The 24,121-nt window shown below is 35.8% G+C and overlaps 1 protein-coding gene across 3 annotated transcripts in view; it reads right to left on the bottom strand.

Moving 5' to 3' along the window:
* Positions 1-24,121, bottom strand: part of GTF2A2 (general transcription factor IIA subunit 2) — an 82,961-nt gene that overhangs the window by 45,394 nt on the left and 13,446 nt on the right. Inside the window, exon 5 of one of the 3 annotated variants that reach the window (XM_051980944.1) lies at positions 21,782-22,076. The exons of the other annotated variants lie outside the window; for them this stretch is intronic. Coding sequence (XP_051836904.1) covers positions 22,051-22,076 — 26 coding nt within the window. The 3' untranslated portion in view covers positions 21,782-22,050. Of the gene's footprint in view, positions 1-21,781; positions 22,077-24,121 lie in introns of those variants that run through there. 3 annotated transcript variants of the gene reach the window in all.

The following is a 24,121-nucleotide window of genomic DNA, read 5'->3' as shown; positions in this document are numbered from 1 at the left end:
AAAACGTTTTATTTTTATTTTTTCCTGATGAAAGGAAGACCTAAAGTAGCAGTATTAACACTCAAATTCCTTGGATGTCATGAAGAAAATGCTTTTTAAAAACCTTCAGGTGCTATATAAATATGACCTTTTGTTATTTAGACACCAAAATAAACCAAGAAAAACACTCACCAAACAGAATTGATCTCAAAAGCTCAATCTTACCTTTAGCTTTAGCCTCCCACATCATTAGGGTTACAGGTTCAGGTAATTTAGCTTGGGAGGTACGAACTGAAAAATGCACATCTATTTTTATCTTCACACAAGAGGTGACATCACAGGGTGAGTGGGTGGGTGGGTGCTGAATTGGGAATCTAACACTAACTCTGTAACTGGAGATAAGACCATTCATCTCTTGGGGTCTTGGGTTTCTTATCCATAAAAGGATGAAATTGGACTAAAAGATCTTCAAGAACCCTTGTAGCTCTGTCTTTTTTTTATTGGCATGTAAATATCTGATAATGAGCAAGCCACACTCTGGGAGGCTTGGCACCAAGTCAAAAGAGAGTTGTTTTTTTCATTTTCCCTTTTTTTGGGTTAAGATATTATTTGTCCAGTTGTTTAGACTGAAAAGAGAGTATAACTGAGTATTTCCAATATAATGCCGAATTTATTTTCTCAACAGAAGAAATGTGGAGTAGTGAAAAGAACAATGAACCATGGGAGTTTGAAAGCTTTGAGTCCTGGCCCTGCCAAGATTGATGACCTTGGATAAATTGATTAAACCCTCTGCTTCAGCTATAAAATGTACTGCCAATAACTAAGTGATTCAGGGGATAGAATGCTGAATTGGAGTCAGGATGTTTCCAGTTCAAATGCTCATTCACTTAACCTTTGTTCCTCAATTTCCTCAACTGTAAAATGTGGATGATGATAATAGCATAAGGTATTTGGTATGGATTTTACATGTGAAATCCTGCAAACATATTTCCATATTATGTTGCAAAAGAAAACACAAATAGAATAAGATAATTATATATATATATATATATTTTAAAGTATGCTTTAATCTGCATTGAGGGTTCATCAGTTCTCTCTTTGGAGGCAAGTTACATTTTTCAGCATGTGTGCTTTGAAATCCACCCTGACTTTGACTTGTGAACTTTTGATGGGGCAAGTCACTGGGGAGTGTCTCAAACTATAGGTTTCCCTGTCTTCTGTGTTTTAAATAAATGGGTCTGGTAATCCCAGAAATGCTTGGGGTAACAGCTGTGAAGACTAGGAAGCCAATATTTTCAGTCCAATTTCAAGTCTGTAATGCTGCTAATTATAAATAATAAGAGGATCTGTCAGAATATGACAGTGACCCATCAAATCATCATCCTCCCACCCAACCTCCACTCAGTCTAATGAAGAAAAAGACGGGTTTGGCAGGTACTGGAATGCAGTGAACATATTAAGAATTTACTATTGATTTACTGCACAAAGCATAGTCAAAGCCATTTTAGTTCAGTAAACCTGAATCAAATGGCAAACTCTCAATCAAGGAAAACATTTGGGTTTGACTAAAAGCCACCAGGGACATCTGGAACTATTGCTCATTGTGAGTGTTCAGTTTTCATGTTTCAGGGGAGGGATTTTTGCCTCCAGCTTTGAGAGTGAGGGAGAAGAGAAGGTAATAGGAATTATCATATTTAATTATTTGCTTTCAGTGGAAAAAGGAAATATTCTGTGGAATATTAAGAGAATATGCTAGAGAACTATAAAGTAACCAGAGAAGAGAATTCTTTCAAATAAGATAGAAATGATTCAGTGGTCAATGAGTCAAAAGGCATTTATTAGGCACTTAATATATGCCAAGTACTATACTAAACACTGGGGATAAAAAGAAAAGACAAAGCTATTCTTTGTCCTCAAGGAGCATATATTGGTATAAGAGAGAATATGAAAATAACTGTAGATAGAAGGCAATATGGGAGGGGAAGGCACTAGCAGCTAGTTAGGGTTAGGGTGCCAGGAGAAATCCTTGTGCACATGGTGAGACTAAGCTAACTTGAATTGGATATAATCAAGTGGTAGAGATGAAGAGGAAGAGCATAACAAATATGGAGATCAAAAAGAAAAGTGCAAAGAAATAGAGATGGAAGATGGAGCTGAATTGCAAGTAGGCCTATATATGTGAAGGAGAGTCAAGTATAAGAATAGACAGAGCTCTCTCAGGAAGAACTTTGGGAGCAGGGTGGTGCTATAGTGCACAAAGTATGAAAGTGGAGGCAGAAAGATTCATCTTCCTGAGTTCAATTGTGGCCTCAGATACTTATTATCACGTGTGATCCTGAGCAAGTCACTTCACTATATTTGCTTCATTTTCCTTGTCTGTAAAATGAGCTGGAGAAGGAAATAGCTAAGTACTTCAGTGTCTCTGATAAGAAAATCTTAAATGGGGTCATGAAGAGTCATATATGACTGAAATAACTGAACAAAAAATACATGAAGAGTTTTAAATATCAGAGAATAATCTTGATCTTGGAGGTAAGAGGGAGATGCTGGAGCTCTGTGTGTATATGATGTGTATGATGGAAGGGAGGATGACATGGTCAGAGTTACCTTTTAAAAAAAATCACCTTGACTATTGAGTGGAGGATGGATTTGAACTGGAAGAACCAAAGGAGAAGGCTTCTGCAAAAGTTCAAATAAGAAGGGATGATAGTTTGGACCAGGATTGTGGTATGTGAATGAAGAATAGAAGGTGGATAGGAGATATGTTTTCAAGGAAGAAACATGATTGGCAAGAGATTGGCTATATAGAGCAACAGGTCTCAGGATTACTTTATATTTAAAAAAAATTTTTTTTTTATTTGAAAAAACAGTAAGAAAAACAGAAAAGGAATATAAAACAAAATAAAACAAAACAAAGAGAATATTGCCATGTGCCCAGAAGAACATCAGAAAGGATTCAATATATATAACCCAAATTACTAGACCAAGAAAGTACATATATTAATAGGAGAAATTATATTCATGAAAGGCCATTTTTTTCTTTACTTCCTTGTAAATTGTTCTTTGGTTCTCTGCTGTCCACCTTCTTTATTTGATTCTCCCTCCTGCCCCCAAGCAAGCTACAGTTAAGAAAAGATATATTTATGTATACATATGTATATACATACATACACATGCCCACAAACCCCAAATACACACACATGTCTTTCCTATCCCTGCTGACTCTAATTAAATTCTGCTGCATAACTTGCCTTACTATTACTTAACCTCCCCCCAGCTCGAGGATCCCTCCCTTGTCTTCTTCCCTGATTCTTTGCTTCCCTATTCATCCATTTTTCCCTTCTTATTTCTTTATAGATTTTGGAGGGTGCTATACCCTACACGATATATATATGTAGTGTTACTTATTGAACCCAATCCCCATGTGACTAAGATTTCAGAACTGTGAGCCCACTTCCCACCTCTAATGGCTCTGTGTTTATTTTTCTTCTGCACCTCATTTGTATAATATGATTATTATTTTTACCTTAACTCTGCTAATCTTTCTTTTGAGCTACCCTACTGTTGATGTGAATCTTAAATATACAGTATACATTTTCCATGTAAAAAAAGCCCAAACAATTTGCCCGCGTTTAAACGGTTTGTCCATCACTGTTACATTGTTGGTGGAATTGTGAATACATCCAACCATTCTGGAGAGCAATTTGGAACTATACTCAAAAAGTTATCAGATTGTGCATCCCCTTTGATCCAGCAGTGTTACTACTGGTCTTATATCCCAAAGAGATCTTAAAGAAGGGAAAGGGAACTGTATGTGCAAGAATATTTGTGACAGCCCTCTTTGTAATGGCCAGAAACTGGAAACTGAGCAGATGCCCATTAATTGGAGAATGGCTGAATAAATTGTGGTATATAAATGTTATGGAATGTTATTGTTCTGAAAGAAATGACCAGCAGGATGATTTCAGAAAGGCCTGGAGAGACTTACATGAACTGATGCTGAGTGAAATGAGCAGGACCAGGAGATCATTATATACTTCAACAACAATACTGTATGATGATCAATTCTGATGGACCTGGCCATTCTCAGCAATGAGATGAACCAAATCAGCTCCAGTGGAGCAGTAATGAACTGAACCAATTACACCCAGCAAAAGAACTCTGAGAGAAGACTAAGAACCATTACATAGAATTCCTAATCCCTATAGTTTTGTCCGCCTGCATTTTTTATTTCCTTCACAGGCTAATTGTATACTATTTCAGAGTCCAATTCTTTTTATATAGCAAAATAATGGTTTGGACATGTATACTTATTTTGTATTTAATTTATACTTTAACATATTTAACATGTATTGGTCATCCTGCCATCTAGGGAAGGGGGTGGGGAGGAGGGGAAAAATTGGAACAAAAGGTTTGGCAATTGTCAATGCTGTAAAATTACCCATGCATATTAACTTGTAAATAAAAAGCTATTACTAAAAAAAACAAAAACAAAAACAAAAACAAACAGTTTGTCCATGTTGAATTCCTTAAAATTGATCTTTGATATTGGTCCTTATATGTTAAATTTTCTGTTAAGGTCTGGTTTGGTTGTTAAAAAGTCCTGAAAATTTGCAAGTTCATTGAAGGTCCATTTTTTTTCTCATTCATAATTCCATAATTATTCTCATCCATAATTCAGAGGCCCCACTGCCTCTGCACTTATAGGGTGCTGGTTTCTTCTAGCCCAGGGCATAGTCTTAAAAGCATAGCTGGGCTGGAGGCTCCCAATGTCTTCCTGGATTCAGATCTTGAAAAGACAAACAGTTCTGGAGGTGAAAGTCTCTGTGGTTCTTGCTGAGGTTCCAGCCACACTCAGCTAGCCCCAGGGGACCCTACTTGAGTTTCTGTAGAGATATCCAGGAGGTATTTGCACTTCAAACAGGTTAATCCCCAGCCAGGATCTTTCTTCAGATCTTCTCAAGTTATATCAGGAGAACCCCAGTTCTGCTCCAAATCTTCTTGGTTTTTCACCAGTCTATGTTCATCCTGAGGTGCAAATTTGTTCTATTTGTAGGAGAAATTGAAATTTACTAACCTACCCTGTCATCTTCCCAGAATCCCCCCCCTTTTTATTCTTAAAAATTATTGAAGGTTATAACCATTACGATTTACTATATTAGAAATTAAAACATTTTAGTATTATTATGAAAATAGTTTTAAGCTCATGGTCCCCTTAAAAAGTCTCAGGAACCCCCAAACCATCCTTTGAGAACCACTAACATGGAATGAAAGTGTAACATCTGAAGCACAAAAAAGTTAAGTGAGTCACTTACTAAGATCACAGAGCCTCTGCCAGAGATAAAATTAGAATCCAGGCCAAATCTGACTAATCCCACAACTCTTATCTACTATTTCTCTACGAAAGCAAAACATTAGCTAGAATGTATTTAATTTAAAAATATAGAAGGTATTACATGGCAATATGAATCTACTAAGCCCCAGGGTGCTGGCATCTTATCATCAAACTTAGCAGTAGTTGGGGAAGGGAGAGGAGAGGAATAGAAGAGGAGGTTGATGATAATCTTCAGATAAATAGTCAAAGATGGAAAAGTGAAGTTTCCCAGGCTTAGTATGCAAAACTGCCACATATCAATTGTTGCCTCCTAGATCTATCTGGGTCTGCTTGGGAAAGGAGGGCCAAGACATTGCAACATATTCCCTTTACTAGTCAGTTGCTTGCCTGGTTTTCCCCATGGTTCTACTCCTGTTCCTGATCCCCCTTTTTCCAACTATACACCACATTCTTAAGCCCTAGGAGTTCTCCACCCTGAAGCTGAACTCCTACAGATACTGATAACCTTCCAAAAAAACTATTTCTTAAGGATAAACAAACTTCCACCTCCAGATTCTGAATTCAGGCCTGTAATTATTCTAATTTACTTTCTGTGCCCACTACCCTCCCTTTTTTCATACTTCAATACAATCTTCCTTCCTGCCACATCCCATTTCAATGCTCCCCACTCCTTCCACTGAGTTCTTTGGAATTCCTGTTTCACAATCCACTTTTTCAAACCCCTTGGACTCCCCAAGGCCTGGCTCTCTCTGGACAGTTTCCCTGGACATCCTTTCTAGTATTATTATAATTTTCTCTCAAACTCTGACTTCCTGGTCAAGGTGGAAGAATTGGAACACTTTTGTTTCCCATTTGATACTTCGAGATTCCCCTTCTACCCCACTATCATTCAATGACCTCTGCTCCTTTGAGGATGCTCAATTTATAGTTACTGAGGAGGAGAGCCCCGAAACTCTCTCTCTTTGACTTCTGGGTGAGCCATGAGGTGAAGCACTTGGGAAGCTCCTTGAAGGAGAGCCTCTCCTTGAACCCTGCCTCTATAAAAGACTCTGCCCAAGGGAAACAGGAGAAACAGCTTCATTCTGTTATTCTGAGAGAGGGGCACAACCCCCATTGATAACACTCACTACTGATTAAGCTTCCCATTGAATTGAAGATCAGCCCAGAGACACTCATTCAATTCTAATATTTTCTATTCTACTTCCAGCCCAGGCTGTGCTCAGCCCCCATCAAGAACTGATAGCCTAGACTTCTACTATAAAATGAGCCAACTTGGGGCTCAGTCCTTGCAGAGGACTTAACATGCCATGCCATGCTCCCCTTTTGCATAGCAGCAATCTATGCCTGCTGAAATGATATTCTCTTTCAGTGTTATTCTTTCTTTATCTTTCTCACTTATTTCCCTAACAAAACTTTATACCTCTCTGTTGGGATTTCTCTGTTAGAAACTTTACTTCTCTGCCAGGACTCCTCACTAGAAACTTTACTTCTCTGTCAAGACCTTGCCACCAAGGAATTCAGTCTTTTTATTCATGCATAGCAAAAGCTGATTTCCCAATGCCTACAATAAACTTCTTTTACTAGTCTAGCTTTTCGGATTCGTAAATTCCTTTATGAAAGACCTATGCACCACCAGAAGGGTTCCCACAACTCCCTGCCCTGCGCTGAATCTTAGGGTAGATTTAGGGAAGCCAAACCTCTTCATTTGGTTCCCTGAATCCCAAACCTGCCACTAATCTCATTATTTAACTCCCTGACCACCAGGAACCCTAACCTCATCAGTTACCACCCAATAAAAATTCTGGCAGCTGTTGTCTGCCAACCTCAGATCACTCCTCTTTCCTGGTTTCCTTTCTATCTATCTGATCACTCTTCAGTCTCCTCTGCTAAATCTTCACCAACTCACATTCACTAATTACAGGAATAATTAAGGTTCTGTCCTGGGTCTTTTTTTCTTATCCCTTGATATAGTTACATTGGTGATCTTATTAATTTGCTTGTATTAATTTATTACCTCAAAGCTACTAATTCTTAGATCCAGCCCTAACCTCTCCTGATCTCCAGTATCCTATATCTGCTGTCTATTAGCATCTCAGAGTAAATGTCCTCAATGCATCCCAAACTAAGCTTGTGATCCATCTTCCTGCCCTCACCAAGTCCTCCTCTCTTTCTAACTTTTCTACTACTATCAAAGGTACCATAATCCTTGGTCACCAAAGCTCACAACTCACCACTCACTTTTCATTTTCTCTCTCTCTCAGTGTTCAAATGTTCAAGTAGAGATGTGAAATCCTGCCAATTCCATCTTTGTCAACACCTCTAGTATGCTCCACCACTTCTCCCCCTCCCCCCTTCCTCTCTGGTTCAGCTCCTCATCACCTCACACCTGGATTATGACAATAACTTTTTGGTTGCTTCTCTCCATTACAGTTCATTCTCCATCTGGCTGTCAAACTGATCTTCCTAAAACATGTGTCTGATCATATACCAAGTTCCCTAGTCAGTGATTCCTATCCTTCTCAGGACCAAATATAAGATCCTCTCTTGGCATTCAGAGCACTTTCTAACACTGAGATGGTGCAGTAGATAGAGAGAGCTGGGGCTGGTCAGGAAGACCTGAGTGAAAAATCTGCTCTCAGACACTTATTAATTATATGATTCCTGGGCAAGTCATTTAACTTCTATTTTCCTCAGTTTCCTCCCCTGACAAATGAGGATAATAGTTGCCCTTACCTTAAAGGGCTTTTGTGAGGATCAAGAGAGATAATATTTGTAAAGTAATTGGTACACAGTAGGCACTATATAAATGTTTATTTCTTCCCCTTATCACCTGAATTCCTAGACCTTTTTAGTCTTCTATAATCTTACTTTCTCTACCCTTCCCAGACCACCCTTGATCTTCCCCTCCTCTTCCAAATTCCACAATCTTTGAGCCAGAGATACTGGCTTCCCTGCTGTCATTCACACAGGAATTTTCTCTGCTGTTCCTCTTTCCTGGAATTTTCTTCCTCCTTCCTTCTTCCTAGCTTCTCAGGCTTCTTTCCAGTACCATTCTTACTTTATACTGGAAGCCTTTGGCCTAATCTCTTTGAATCCCTAAGTCTCTAGCTGATGATTAACTTCAAGTTATCCTGGGTATATCACATTTGCTTACAGTTATTTATACATTATCTCCCCCATTAGATTAGGAGTTCCTAAAATGTAGGGACTATTTTTTTTTTCTTTTTATCCTCAGTACCTACTGTAGTTCAGTGCTGAGCACAGAATATGTGCTTAGTGAATCCTAGTGCACTTGATTTAAGGAAAGCACATATGGAGATGCACTAAGTCTTTTGAACTTTAAATCAGTTTAGAAAAAAGGAGACCTGTGAATTTAGTAGAAGATATTGTTCTTGAAAATTGGACAAAATTGAGGGTAGTTGAATGGAACAGTGGATAGAGTCAGGAACTCCTGAGTTTGAATTCTGCCTCATATACTTATTGAGTGTGTGACCCCAGGGAAAATGCTTTACTAGCCTCAGCTTCCTTCCATGTAAAATGGAGGTAGTAATTGCACCTACTTCACAAAGTTGTTATAAGGTTCAAATGAAATAATACATATAAAGAACTTAATGGATCTTAAAGCATTATAGAATGCTAGCTATTATTATTACAATGGCTTCCCATTGCCTGCCTGAGGTAAACATAGTATTGTTTTTTTTCTTTCTTTCTTTTTAGGCAATCAGGTAAAATAACAGGTTAAGTCACACAGCTGGTTAAGTGTATGAGGTCAGATTTGAATTCAGGTTCTCCTGACTGCAGGACTAGTGCTTTTTCCACTTTAATATCTAGTAAAACTCTATGGAGAAAAAAGGACATTTGATTCAAAGCCAGAGTCCCTGAGTTTAATCCTAAACTACTTTATGATGTGAAGTCACTTGATTTTTCTAAGCTTCCACGTCACTTTCACTAAAATAATTTGTTTCAATGACCATGACAATCATCCACAGCTCTAAATTCTATAGTTCTCTCTGAAAGTTTACAAATTAGCCTATCATTTAAGGTCTTTCATGTTCTGGCCCTTTTCCACTTTTATCACCCATTACTCCCCCTTATTTACCACCAAGCTCTAGCTAGACATTACTACTTTTTCCTTCAACTATATCTCATACTTTTCAATCACCATACCCTTAAATCATACATTTTTTCCTCTTCCTGAGAGATGTTGTTGTTGTTTGTCCTTTGTTTTTGAAGAGGACCAATGATATCATAGGTTATGTCTTGATTAATGAGTGAATCAGATTTTAGTGAGGCAGAGTTGCACAAAGTTGTAAGCTTTGTTCTCTCTCCCTGAGTCATCAAAGTCCAATGGCAGGGTAAAAGTCAAGACAACTGGCAATGGCCTAGGATGCAGTGGATGATCTTGGCATCTTCAATACTTGATCCAACTATCGGGGTTCACAGTGTCTCCTTTGGCCACCTTCATGGTCATTGAAACAAATTGTTTTCATCTGCCCTTTCTAACAGGGTAAGTCTTTGCAAACTTGGGGATGGATATACTCCTAACTCACCAAAGGGTCTTGAGGCCTGTTGGTTGCCTTCAAGCTGCTGAGACAGTTTATTGCAAAATAGCTGTTGGTATGCTTCTTGGAGCTACAGGTAAGATTTGGTTGAAAGATGGATATTAAAAGTAGATGGGCAGACCTGAAAAGGGCTTAGCAAGCCCTCAAACTGAAGGTGCTAGTCTTCTGGAATACCCCACACATTACTGAGATATACAGGAAAGAACAACTACATGAAATATACCCAAACAACAATGTATTTGCATGGACATCCCATAGAACTTGTCCAATGGTGTGTATACCTGGGACAGTATCAGTGTCCAATAGGCCAACCCTAAAAGAAAACAATATAAAGTGGATTGCTTATGAGAAACTGTGAAACTCTTTTGCTAACTCCAAGCTTCCTATACAAGCAAAACCTCATCGTTTCAATGCTAATAGAGATATTGCTATCTGACAACAAGACAAGTACCACTGCTTATGAAAAAGTGAAGATCACTATCAGAGAGGCTCACAGTGGGGTGGAATTTTAAGTTGCATCACCTAACCAAAATCCAACTCCAAAGATATTAAGGGCATCCTAGAGAAATAGTGGGATAGGAAGAGAAGATGATGAGTCACTAAATGTGACAGGATGAGTGTTCCACTGGCATTCTCCCAGTGTCCAGTGAAAGCAAGGAGGTCTTCAGGTCATTTGGTGAATTTGGGAGAATTTGGGAGAATTTGGAAGCTAGTTGCATAGGATGGAATTTTTTAGACAGAACTCCAATAAATATGTTTAATATAATTAATGCCTCAACCCTTTTAACCATATGTGATTTCTCCTTTTCCCTTATTTTCCTTTGCATTTTCATGCAATTTTTTTTTGCCCTATATTCTACTTATTTGTGAACTAGTCTGTTTTTCCCCTAAACTCTTTAAGGGTGATGATGGACTTCATTTTAAAGGTAAATTCTTTTATTTTTTATATCGCTTTTACTTCCCAAAGTATCTTGCCAGCCCTAGACCCAGAAAGTCATTCCTAGCAACAAAGAATACAAAATATAGAAAAAATTAAAATAGTGGAATACAACTCACTAAATATCCCTCAAATCTAATAGCACATACAATGTTCCATTACAGTCTCTCCAATTCTACAAACAAGTAAAAAATAAAATTCTTACTTATTTTCTTTGAGGTCATATTTAGTCAGTGTAATTAATTCCATAACATTGTTTTAATTTTTATTCTTATAATATCACTGAAATCATTGTGGGTATCAATATTCTGGGAACTTTTGATTTTCTGAGGGTTGGGAGGAAGAAGAGAGGAAGAGAATGAAGGAAAGGAGAGAGAGGGAGAGAAGAAAGAGAAAGAGAAAAGGGAAGGAGGGAGAGAAGGAAGGAAGAGAAGGGAAAAGAAGGTGAAAAAAATGAGTGAAGGAGGAAGGGCTAAAAAAGGGCTGCTATAAATATTTTATGTACATATGGATCCTTTTCTCTTTTTTCCCCCTTTTAATCTCTTCTGGGATACAATCTTAGTAGTAGGACATCCCCTCCAATATTTGTCACTTTCCTTTTCTGTCCTATTAGTCATTCTAATAGATATGTGATAGTATTTCAGAATTGTTTTAATTTCCATTTCTCCAATCAATAGTGAGTTCGAATATTTTTTCTTCATTTGAAATTGTCCTTACCTTCTGATCATTTATCATTGGAGAATAGCTCTTATTTTTATAAAATTGACTCAGTTCTCTGTATATTTGAGAAATGAGGACTTTCTTGTTTCAATTTTCCCCCACAATTATTCATGCTAATTCTTTTTCTCTCTCTCTCATTTCATTTTGCCTCTCCTCAAGTGTTTTCTGACTACCCTCTCCCCTAATCTGGTCTCCCTTATATCACCACTCCCTATCCCTTATTCTCTACCCCTCTTACTATCCTGTAGGGTAAGATAAATTTCTACACTCTATTGAGTATGTATGTCATTTCCTCTTTGAGCCAATTCTAATGAGAGCAAAGTTCAGTCACTCTTCCGTAGCATCCTCCCTTCTCCATCTTTCTCTCCATTGTAAAACTTTTTCTTGCGTCTTTTGTATGTGATAATTTGGCCCATTTTACATCTCCCTTTCCCTTTCTTCCACCTTTAATTTCCTCTCTCACCCTTTCATTTTATTTTTTTAAAAAAGACATCATCCTTCACATTCAACTAACACCTGTGTCTATATATGTTCCTTCTAATTGTCCCCAAAATGAGAAAGTTCTTATGGGTTACAAGTATCACCTTCCCAGTAAATAGTCTAACAAAAGATGTTAAATATTATAGATAGAAGGAAAGAATGGACAAACAAATACATTTAATATATCTGGGGAAGTCTTCACTAGAGTACTATTTTAATGCCTTAAGGCTCAGAGATGGATTGTCTGAGACTATGCTAATAAGATATAAATTTTGACCAAAGCTTCTTTTTTTTTTAACCAAGTTGGAAAAGCTCTGAATCCAGTCCTAATTATAGATTGCTCCTGTTGACTTCCATGTACATTCAGTTGGTCAAGACAACCCATAAAACAAAGGAAAATTCAAAATAGTCTTTAGTGCTTTTGTTGTGAAGTCCTTTTTTTTTTTTTTTTTTAATTTCTAACATAGTTAATAGTGACATACTGGCAGAAAAAGGACCAAATACAGTTAAGAGTCACTAAGTTCTCAAGCTATCTAAGAACACTCATTTAACTATTAGTCCTCTAAATATGAGGTATTTGTCCAGTGACAAATGAGTTATTACTCTATTGGAGGAACTGAAGCACATCAATATTGACATTCTCACCAAAATTGAAATCTAAAGATCAAATTGCAGCTAAACAGAAGAATGACTCACAGGTCCTTCTAGAAAGGCAAATAAAGGAGTTGGCAGTTCATACATCCAAAGAAACATCATTTTATGGGACCGTTGGTTCACTTGCATTTTTATTATTTATAATGAGCACAAGCAATCTATCTCTAACATAACTTTTGCTACCATTACCTGTTGTAGAGGGTGAATATGTGAAGAAGTGACAATAATCTCCAAGAATCAACATACTTGTCGATTCAAGTTGATTAAGTAAACTAGAGAAGACTATCATGGGTATGTTGAAATATATGGTTTTGGATTTTAAAAGGAGAGGCAGAAGTTTGTAGACTAAGAATTGTTTCAATTGATAAGAATATATTTTCCCACTCCCCCCAGCCCTTAATGATATTTTATTTTTTTTCCAATTCCATATAAAGATAGTTTTCAACATTCACTTTTGTAAGACTGAATTACAAATTTTTTTTTCTCCTTCCCTTTCCTTCCCCTTTCCCAAGACAGCAAACAATTCAATATTTTCTTCAGAATGAGTCAGTAGGTGTGGGTTAGGCAAATATATAAAAATAACAAAAATCGCAAAGTTAAAAATGAGATATTAATGAAAAGGTTACTGACATGAAAAACATATCTATGTCTGCTTTTGGCAGATGATAAACTCGTTGAAAAGGTCAAAACCATTATACAATTAGAAGGATAAGGATGAGAACCTCTCATCTGACTTATTCAAATAATCTGTTGTCTCTAAAAGAAATAAGAAAGTGGGGTCAGCTAAATGGTACAGTGGATAGAGCACCAGCCCTGAAGCCAGAAGGACCTGAGTTCAAATCCAGCCCCAGATATTTAGTCACAACCCCAAGTGCCTTGCCAAAAAAAGGAAGGAAGAAAAAGAAAAGAAATCAGAAGTGAATCAAGGTTAAAAACAGTGACTATGGCAAGAAACAGGAACCTGAGTGGATGCCCATCAGTTGGAGAATGGCTGAATAAGTTATGGTATATCAATGTTATGGAATATTATTGTTCTATAAGAAATGATCAGCAAGAGGTGTGGAGAGACTTACATGAACTGATGCTAAATGAAATGAGGAGAACCAGAAGAACATTGAACACAGCAACAGCAAGATTATACCATGATAAATTCTGATGATAAATTTTTTGATGTGGCTCTTTTCAACACCGAGGTGATTCAGGCCATTTCCAATGGTCTTGTGATGAAGAGAGCCATCTGCACCCAGAGAGAGAACTGTGGGGATTGAGTGTGGATCACAACATAATATTTTCACTTATTGGTTGTTTGCTTGCATTTTGTTTTCTTTTTCATTTTTTTTCCCTTTTTGATCTGATTTTTCTTTTGTAGTATGATAATTGTGTTAGTATATATAGAATTTCACATATTGGATTACTTGCCATCCAGGGGAGGGGGTGAGAAGAAGTGCAGGGAATCTGGAACATAAGATTTTGCAAGGGTCAATGTTGAAAAATTATCCACGCATATTGTTTTAAAAATAAAAAGCTATAATAAAAATAATAAAATTTAAAAATTAAATTAAATTTTTAAAAAAGTGACCATACTACCATTTCTTATAGGAAGGGGGCACAAGGGCACAAATAAAACCCCAGCCAGTAAACATTTAATTTTTTCACCAAATAAAGAAACAAGAGAGACATGAGTTTATAATATAACTTGTAGCATTCTTGGATCACCCTCTCCTCCCCATCCTAGCAAGGTGAGTCCTCTGAGGGATGAATTTCCATTAACAAAATGATGGAGCCATTCAAAAGGACAAAAATGCTTGAGCATCTCTCAGATATCCAGAATTGAGAATATGGACAAACGTGTCCAAAAGACCTTAGTGGATTTACTGGGATTGACTGAAGGAGAATATAAAGGGAAGTATAAAAGGAAATAAAAAGAATTATTTATTCTTTGATCCTAGGTTTAAGATATTTTATGGGTCCACATTTCTAAATTTCATTAATTCCCAAAAGCACATTCACCTTTGCCATTTGGGTTGACACAACTTGCTAAAAGCAAAGGCATTTATGGAAATAGCATAACATAAACTAAATATTCACTCCCCCATAAACTGGGGTGCACTCCTACAGACACACAATGTCATAGGAAGAGTGGGCATGCAAAGTTTACTAATAGAGATATAAACAACTGGGGAATACATGTGGCCAAAGCAATTCATTCTACCATCTGTAAATTCTGGATGTCCTCACACTCCTCCCTACTATAGCACCTATGCTGGGTGAGATGCTTAGTTGGGCTCAAAGGCATGTTCCTCTTTGCAGCTTAATTCAATTGCCAATATAAATTCTCTCCAACAGAATTTCTCCTGTCTCAATTGATTCCAGAGCTGGCAAGCTTACTTTGTAAAAAGCCACCAGAGGATATGGTCATCTATCCAATATCTATCCTATAATCCATGAAGATACCTCACACTTCCTAAAGGAGCAACAACAACAACAAAACAAACATTTCTTTTTATTTCCTTTATACCTCCCTTTATACTCTTCCTCAGGTAAATTTTTGCTATTCCCACTAAATCCATTGGCATTTTGGGGATATGTTTGTCCATATTCCTAATTCTGGATATCTCAAAGATGTTTATGCATTGTCCTTTTAAGTGGCTCTCTCATGTTTTTTCATAAAGTCTTAGCAAAGTCCTTCTGATAGTTTTACACAATGCAGTAAATTAAATCCTTTTTTTTTTTTTTTTTGACAATCCAGATGTTGTAGACTGTTCTAGGATATAAAAAGGCCTGCCCTATCTCTAAAATAACAAAAGGGGGAAAATGAGCTTCTTATAACCTACCCCACTACCAAGGAAAGTCTGGTCCAAAGGAACTCTCAGAATATATGGATTTGGTTCTTCTAATAGGGAGGAGGGACCTGAGTTCAACTGAAAATTCATTTTTCACTTTTAGATATGAAATTGCAATGTCTTGTGATGAAAATTCCTTTAATGGGTATAATACAAACGTTACCTAAAATTTCTCCAAAGGATCCCTGAAACATACAGGGTATATGAGGTCTGAACTCACATCTCAAGAGGACAAAGAGGACAGGGATTAATCCAAGGGATTAAGTCCTTGGAATTGACTACTTTGGATTTCAAGCCCATTGGACAATCCTTATGGACCATAAATTCATAAGGATGTCAGATAAACTGAGTCCCCAGGATATACGAAATATATTGCCAGGCACTAACATTTCAGGGATTATAATATATATATATATATTGCTCATTGACTTTCAAAATCATAAAAAATGCAGGTTTGCAACAAATAGTACTTGTCATTAACTATACAAAAGTTGGCTTTATAATCCTGCCAATCCAATCATTTTGAAAACAACACAAAAAATCTAAATTTTCTGCCATGGCTCTCTATAATAACTAGGATATCCACAAAAGAAAATCCTTCTTGAAAACAGTGCCCTCCAACTTGCAGTAGTAGGATGGATTCTCTAGGGGAAGACTGTCCTCAGGTTCTAAGTATCTTTTGGGTCTACACTACTAAAATGATAACTTATGAGTCCCCACCACTGCATTCAAATTAATTGTCATCTAGCTGACACAATTAGTTCAAAGCAAAAGCAGCATTAGAAGTAGGATAGAATAAAAGATAGCAACAACACATTCTGTCATAAACTTGGAACTTACTTTCTTAACAAATATACATAACATCAGTGGAAATAGCCAACTCAGAATAAATTGGGGGTAACTAGGAACTTCAGCGGATATAAAGGAGGCATTATAAGCCTTTCTTGTCCCATTTCTCTTAATACTCCGAGCTGGCAGATTTAGTATGGATTATAATTTGTCATTGAGAGATATCTAGATAATCAGCATTGCATTCCATGCAAATCAGCAAGTATTTATTAGGGACTTACTACATCCAAAGCAGGAAACTAGATACTTGAGAATTAGTGTAGCTGAAGCAAGAACTGGGTTGTGGGAAAATAACAGTAGCAACCTCAATAACATTGTAGCACCTGTTATGAGAGCAGTGATAATTTAATAAAAATTAACATTTATATAGTAGGTACTACTGCCAGATGCTGTGTTAAATGCTTTATATCATTTGATTCTCACAAAAACTTATGGAAGATTATTGTCTCCATTTTGCAGATGAGGAAACTAAGGCAAACAGGTCTATGGATTAACCCAGGGTTGTACAATTAATGAGTGTCTGAGGCTGAATTTGAACTCTAATCTTTCTAACTCCAAACCTAGCATTTATTCTGTGGTACCTAGTTGCCTTACAGTTTCTGACCCTAGACAAGTTTGTTTGTTTCTGGAGGTGCATTAGGGAATAAGTTCATTTGCCATGGCCAATCAAAAAGAAAAAAAATCTAGCTGTTGATCAGATTTTAAAAGCCTTTCTCAATTACTGTGTAGATGTAGGGGAAAAAAACAAACACTCATTCCAGGGAGAGAAAACACAATGTTGATACCATGAATTAACAGATAGGCAATTACTATATAGTCTTCTGTCAGAGAGTGGAACAGCAGCAATTCTATACATTTCTCATAGAAAACTAGATTTTAATAGAATGGGAACTGATCTTATATGACTTAGGCAATTATAGAGATCCTAATGCACAGTGTATTTTGTATCCAGAGCCCTTGAATTCAAAATCTTTCAGAAAGTAGTTAACTGTTTCATGCTCACTAAGGCTCTGGTTGCCTTTGGACTGAAAGATGGCTAGAACTTACTCACAGAAACCTTTTGGTGTAAATTTAGAGTTTTAAAGATCTAAATCTCTCAATCTTTTTGTTTAGTCATTTCAGTGGTGTCCCACTCTTTGTGACCCCATTTTGGGGTTTTCTTGGCAAAGATAAAGGAGTGGTTTGCCTTTTTCTTCAGTTTATTTACAAGAAGAGGAACTGAGGTGAACAAGGTGAGGTAATTTGCCCAGAGTTACAGAATAAGTATTGGGGTTGGATTTGAATTCATGAAAATGTGCTTTCATGATGCCATGCTCAGGGCTTTATTTGCTGTGTCATCTAGCTACCACAAATTACTTAGGGAAGGGCAAACATTTCACTCAATATCGAGATGCTTATTAAGAGTCAAAACTAACTCTGAAGGCAGAGAAAAATGCTTAAACCCTATAGAATATAGTTCTTTAGCATGTTGTCTCCAGGCTCTTGAGTCTGTATCTCCATTCACAGGAAGACCTGAGTTCAAATAAAGCCTCAGATATTTACTATTGGGCAATTTAATTAACCTGTTTACCTTGAATTTCTCAACTAGGTTTAATAACAGCACTTACCTTTCCAGGGTTGTTGTAAGAATCATATGAGCGATTTGGAAAGTGTTCAGTAGGCACTATATAAATGCAATTATTATTATTATTCTGTACCATTGTATCAGTCCTTTCTTTTCAATTTAATTTCCCCCAATTACATGCAAAAACAATTCATATCTTTCATTTTTAAAATTGTATAAGTTTCAAATTCTCTCCTTTCCTCTCTCATGCATCCTCTAGTCAATCCCCATTGAGAAAGCAAACAATTTGATATAGGTTATACATATGCAGTTATGCAAAACATAACCCTATGTTAGAGTTTGAAGGAAAACAAACCAAAAAAAATAAAAGAGTGTGATTCAAACTGTACTTAAACTCCATTAATTATTTCTCTGGAGATGGACCACATTTTTTTCATCACAAATCTCAGAATTGTCTTGAATCTTTTTATTGCTGAGAATAGCTAAGTCATTCACAGTTGTTATTTTGCAATACTGCCATTAGTGTGCACAATATTTTCCTGGTTCTGCTCATTTCATTTTAATCAGTTCATGTATATTTTCCAGTTTGTTTTTTTTTTTTTTATGAATCATCCTATTTGTCTATTTCTTATAGCACAACAGCATTCCATCACAATTATATACTGCAATTTGTTCAGCTACCATTAAAAGAGCTGTTATATTTTTGTACACATAAGTTGTCTTCCTTTTCTTTCTTTTAAATATCTTTGGGCATAGTTCCAATTTGCTCTACAGAATGGTTGAATCAGTATACAACTTAATCAACAATGCATTGGTGTCTCAATTTTTCCACATCTCCTCCAATGTCATTTTTCTCTTGTCATATTGGCCAATCCAATAGGTGAGGGTTGATAATTCAAAATTTGTTTTAACTTGCATTTAGAGCATTATTTAATATGACTATAGATAGCTTTGATTATTTCACTTGAAAACTGCCTATTCATTTTTTTGACCATTTATTAAAGAATGTCTTTCTATAAATTTGATTCTGTTCTCTATATTTGAGAAATAAAGACTACCAGAGAAATTTGCTGTAACTTTTTTTTTCCAGTTATGATTAAGTATTTCCCTCTATCCTATTTTCTCTACATATCTTACTCTCCCTTTTCACCCTGTCCCATTTTCAAGTGCCTTCTTTTACCTCCCCCAATTTGCAGCCCTCCTTTTTAATCACTCACCCAACCCAACCCCCACCCTTTAACCTCTTTTCCTTCTTTCTTATATGGTAAAACAAATTTTTATCCCTAACTGAACCAATGCCTTTTTAATCCAATTCTGATGAGTAAAGTTCACTAGCTTCTCCCACCCCATTCTCCACCCCCCCCCACTATAAAAGCTCTTTTATCCCTTTTATGTGAGAATTTATGCCAGTCTACCACTCCTTTTCTCCTTCTTTCAGTACATTCCTTTCTCATCCCTTAATTTTTATTTAATTTACTTTTAGATAATCATCCCATCTATTTTCTGAGTTGGCTGTTCTTCCAACAAGATATTTCACATTTCTATTTTTTTAAAAAATTTTTTAAATTTTTGATTATTTCTTGATGTCTCAATCATTAGTTTCCAGTTGCCCAATTCTAATTTTTAAGGACTTATTTTCTTCAGTGAGCTTTTGCACCTCCTTTTCAATTTGGCCAATTCTCCTTTTTAAGACTTTCTTTTTTTCATTAGATTTTTACACCTCTTTTACCATTAGTTCTATTCTGGGTTTTGGGCCTCTTTTACCAAACTCTTAACTTTCTCCATCATTTTCTTGCATCACTCTCATTTCTCTTTCCAATTTTTCCTTTATTTTAATTGATTTTTAACCAGACTCAAGCTTTGAGTTTTTGTGCAGCTGTTTTCAAAGATAATTTGGGGACCTGCAAGTTTTAGATTCTTTTAAGGTGGTATGTTGTAAAGAGCTATTTACTCCTCTCCTAGCCTCTGCTGTGTCTGTGACTGACCACAAGTACTTTTTTTCTGCTCCAGAACTGTGACCTGGGTCCCTGTTCCCCTTTGGCCTTGAACTCTGATGTGCTAGTGTTCCTACATGCCTTGTGACTGTGATTCAGATCCAGGTATGAGCAATAGGTTGGCAAAGGGACCTTTACAATGTCTGAATAGTTGTCTGAAGGCTTATTGTTGCTACTGATTCAATTCCTAGAGCTCACTGCTGATGTGCTAGGGTGCAGGCTGTGACGAACTGTGCAGACTGTGATGATTGATGCAACAGACTTTTCCAGCCCACCTTCTGGGCTAGAAAATGTTTCATTCCATCCTTTTTTTGGGTTCTGCAACTCTGAAGCATTAAGTTGTTTGAAAGGGACTGAGTTAGAGTTCAGATGAGTTCCTGCCTTTTAGAATGTTCCCCGCTCCCCTCACTTTATTTTTAAACCCCCATGCAGAAACTGCCTCCTACTCTCTTCCAAGCAGAGAAAGATCAAAAATTTATCAAATGGTAGATAGGGACAGATACACAAAGATAAGTAACTTGTCACTCAGATATTGTTACTGGCATCATTTAAATTAGGTTTTCCTCACTCCCAAGCATGATCTTTCTTGAACCCACTGATCCACATTGCCTGTATTTTTTAAAAACAAAATCACTATGGTTATAAGCTTTTCATACATCAACTACTGGTAATTCATATTGTCTATCTAATCTGAGAAAGCAATTAGGAATAAGAAAGAAACATTTCACATTATATAATCATATCTATTATTACTAAATATGTTTTCAAAATAGAATATTGTATATGTTCATTATGACTTATATTTGCAGAACAAACTTCAAGTTATTTTGTGCATGGAAATGCATTATTAAATCAACTGTTACCAATAACATTAGGAATATTAGTGATATTTCCCTTTACATTCTCCAGGAGTGGAAAATGAATCTTTAAGGGATAGCCTTGTGCTAATAAAACCATCCAGAGTGCTTTATTGGGAAAAATTGAGTTGACTTTGATTTACAGCAAATAACCTTAATCCACATCCAATCACTTTTGGAAGATTAATATTCTCAAGCTATTTATTGTTTACCACAGTTTTTTTAAAAAGTGCTTCGTCTTTGTTATGTGTACTCAGAGGGACAATAAGGTTTTTTCACATTCTTTTACCTACCATTGATAGTCAGATCTGATTCTTTGTGACCCCATGGGACATAATGCATTAATACCCTACATGGGGTTTTCTTAGCAAAGAAATTAGAGTGATTTGCCATTTCCTTCTCCAGTAGAAAGAAACTAGAATGGTTTGCCATTTCCTTCTTCAGGAGATTAAGACAAACAGAGGTTGAATAACTTCCACAGAGTCACACAACTAATAAGTGTCTGAGGCTGAATCTGAACTCAGGTCTTCCTGATTCCAGGCACAGAGCTGTGTCCACTGAGCCACTCACCTGTCTCTTTTCAGACTATAATTGATCAATATTAGGCTATCTGTTGCAAGTAATTATTAGCAAGGATTTTAGAATCTAATGACTGGTAAAGTCAATACAGTAGACTTCATTTCTAGATTTCCATTAATATTGGAGACTATTTTAATGTTTGGTTTAGAAGTCATCTGATAACATAAGCATTTTTTTTTACTTTTGTGATGTTCCCAACAGTAATATTTTTATGAATAGGTTGCAACAACTTGTGTACCTTTGATGAGTTTTCCAATTATACTTAAGAATGTTAATATTGAGACTTACAAAAGAAGTTCCAAGATATAAAGTTAGGAGGATACTGAAGAGAATAACAATGTAATATATCTATATTATTTCAGAATGTTTATCTGCTCATTAACTTTCAATTATTACATCAACATTTTTTAATAATTACTATTTCACGCTGAGTTTTTAAATAAGTTTATTAAAGAATGTTCATAAGAAGGCAACAACTTTTGATTTGTCATTTAAAAAAGGTATTTCTCTTCATGCTGTATAATAAAGGTGATGTAAAACACTACAGAAATATGCTTTCTACAAGCATTCTCAGAGATAGTCTAGCACAGTGTAGTCGTATCTGCATTGCTAGAATAAATTAAACAGTCTCTTCCTTGCTTCTCTTCCCAAGTGCTGCATATTAACAGAAAATGGCACAGACAAACCATTTTTCTATTCATTCTGCAGTATTGGAGCCAGTGTCTAAAAAAACAGAGGGGGGTGGGGTAGAAAGTACAAATTCATTTTTTTTTTTGAATAGGAATAGAGCAACTTGATTTTCATGTTTATTAAATGAGTCAGTGCAAAAAAGATTTCTTGAAAGAAACAGGTGCTATTAAGGAAAAAAGCCTCAAAGTAGTAAAATAACAACTTATACATTTTATCAAAAACAATTTTCATTGCTAGAGGTAGATAAAAAATCAAATAGATCTAATGTGAACATTTCTGTGAATAATTTTGTATTTGTGAAGAACCAGTTATTTTACATTCTCATTCCAAAACTATTTATTATTTACATTTTTAGGTTCTGTTCTCCACTTTTTCTTTTTTCTTTTTTTTTTTGGCCATAAAAGGTTTGTATTCTGTTAAGATATGACAGTGCAGAAGCAGTGTGTGTATGTGCATATACACATATGTACATTTACATAACATATATCTAAAAAAGTTAGTTGACTAACAATTTAACATTTACTAACCATTTATTTTGTGCAAGACACTGGGAATTTAAGTATGACTAATCATTGTGATCATGAAAGAGTTTATAGACTAATAGGGGAAAACACAAAGAACTTTAATACAAATTGGAAGAATAGTGCATAGCCAAGGAATAGACAAAAAATGCTGAGAGACAGGAGGGAAAGATCACTTCGAGATGGAAAAAGTAAGAGAAATCTTTGTATAGGCAGGGATACAACAGAATTAATATCAGGAAATTGAGTGAGAACATGGCAAATAAAAAAGAGTGTATTTAGAATTTAAGAGGGTATATAACTGGGAAGTATTTGCTGAAATCAGATTAAGCAAAATGTCAAGCTAAAGAACTAAGACTTTTTTCAGGGGTAATTAAAAGTTTCTGAGCAGAAATGATGATTATTTTTCTTTCAGCCAGTTAGTTTTTTTAAAAATGAGATCTATTTGACAGCAGTGTTTCATTTAACTTGTTGCATTGTCAAAGAAAGAAGTGTTTTATATAAGAGAATTAAAAACACTAATCTGTTTTTGATTAATTAGGATAGAATTCTTTCCAAAATGTATCATATGCTTCCTTATTATCTTAAAGACTATGCTAATCAAAACTTCTTCTTTTCTTGAATACTTAGGATCTTCATGAATTATCACCTCATTATACCATTATATATTAGCAGTGAGGTCCTCAAGGGCTACATAAGTATATGAGGCTCTTTATTTTTTACAAGAAATAGACTCAAATGGTTTTCTAGAATATTTTCTTTCCATTTATATTTGTGTCTTTTCCTTGTTACTAGCTATTATATATTATGCTCAATGTGCCTTTAAGTAGCCCAACCTAAATTGCTGTTTCTAATTTGAAAAACATAATTTTATTTCTGTGAGAATGTGTCTAACATAAGCATCAACAGGTGCTAAGTGAGAAGAGAAGGCATATTTCTCTTGAATCTTGAGTACATAGGCCCTGGCTGCCTTTTTTCAGGCTTATTTTCTGATTCTTGGATTTTTTCAAAGTAGTAGAAGTTGCTGGACAAGTCACCTTTTAAAAATGAGATCTTATTCTAATTATATCTATATTTAAAATTACTTTTGTTGTAATAGCCTATAACAGTGAAGTTATTCAGCTAGCAAAACAAGAGAAACTGATGAAGGTAAGAGTTATGAGCCTAAATGTAATACAAGAATCTATTTTTAAAAATCCCCTCTACACATTTAGAGATTTTCTGAACTATTAACTATAACTGTTTATTCTATGCCAAGTACTATGCAAGGCACTGCAGCTACAAAAACAAAATGAAACATTCTTTACTCCCCAAAAGCTTGCATTCTATTGAGGTGCCTGCCTATGTGTGTCATCAAAGTATTACAAGGAATAAAAAACAAATTTTAAAGATATTATAACCAAAGTAAACTGTAACTTATAATAGCTGTCATCTGTCAAGGAAATTAAAATCAAAAATTTAAAAAAAGCTACCTGTTCCTAGGAATGCTACAATAAAAGAATATAAATGTTCCTTCCTGGAACACTTCTAAGGTCTGAAAGACCTCAGGAAATAATC

This window comes from Antechinus flavipes, chromosome 2 (assembly GCF_016432865.1).
Source record: "Antechinus flavipes isolate AdamAnt ecotype Samford, QLD, Australia chromosome 2, AdamAnt_v2, whole genome shotgun sequence".
In the NCBI taxonomy this organism is placed as follows: Eukaryota; Metazoa; Chordata; class Mammalia; order Dasyuromorphia; family Dasyuridae; genus Antechinus; species Antechinus flavipes.
This window is presented reverse-complemented; position numbering and strand designations above follow the sequence as displayed.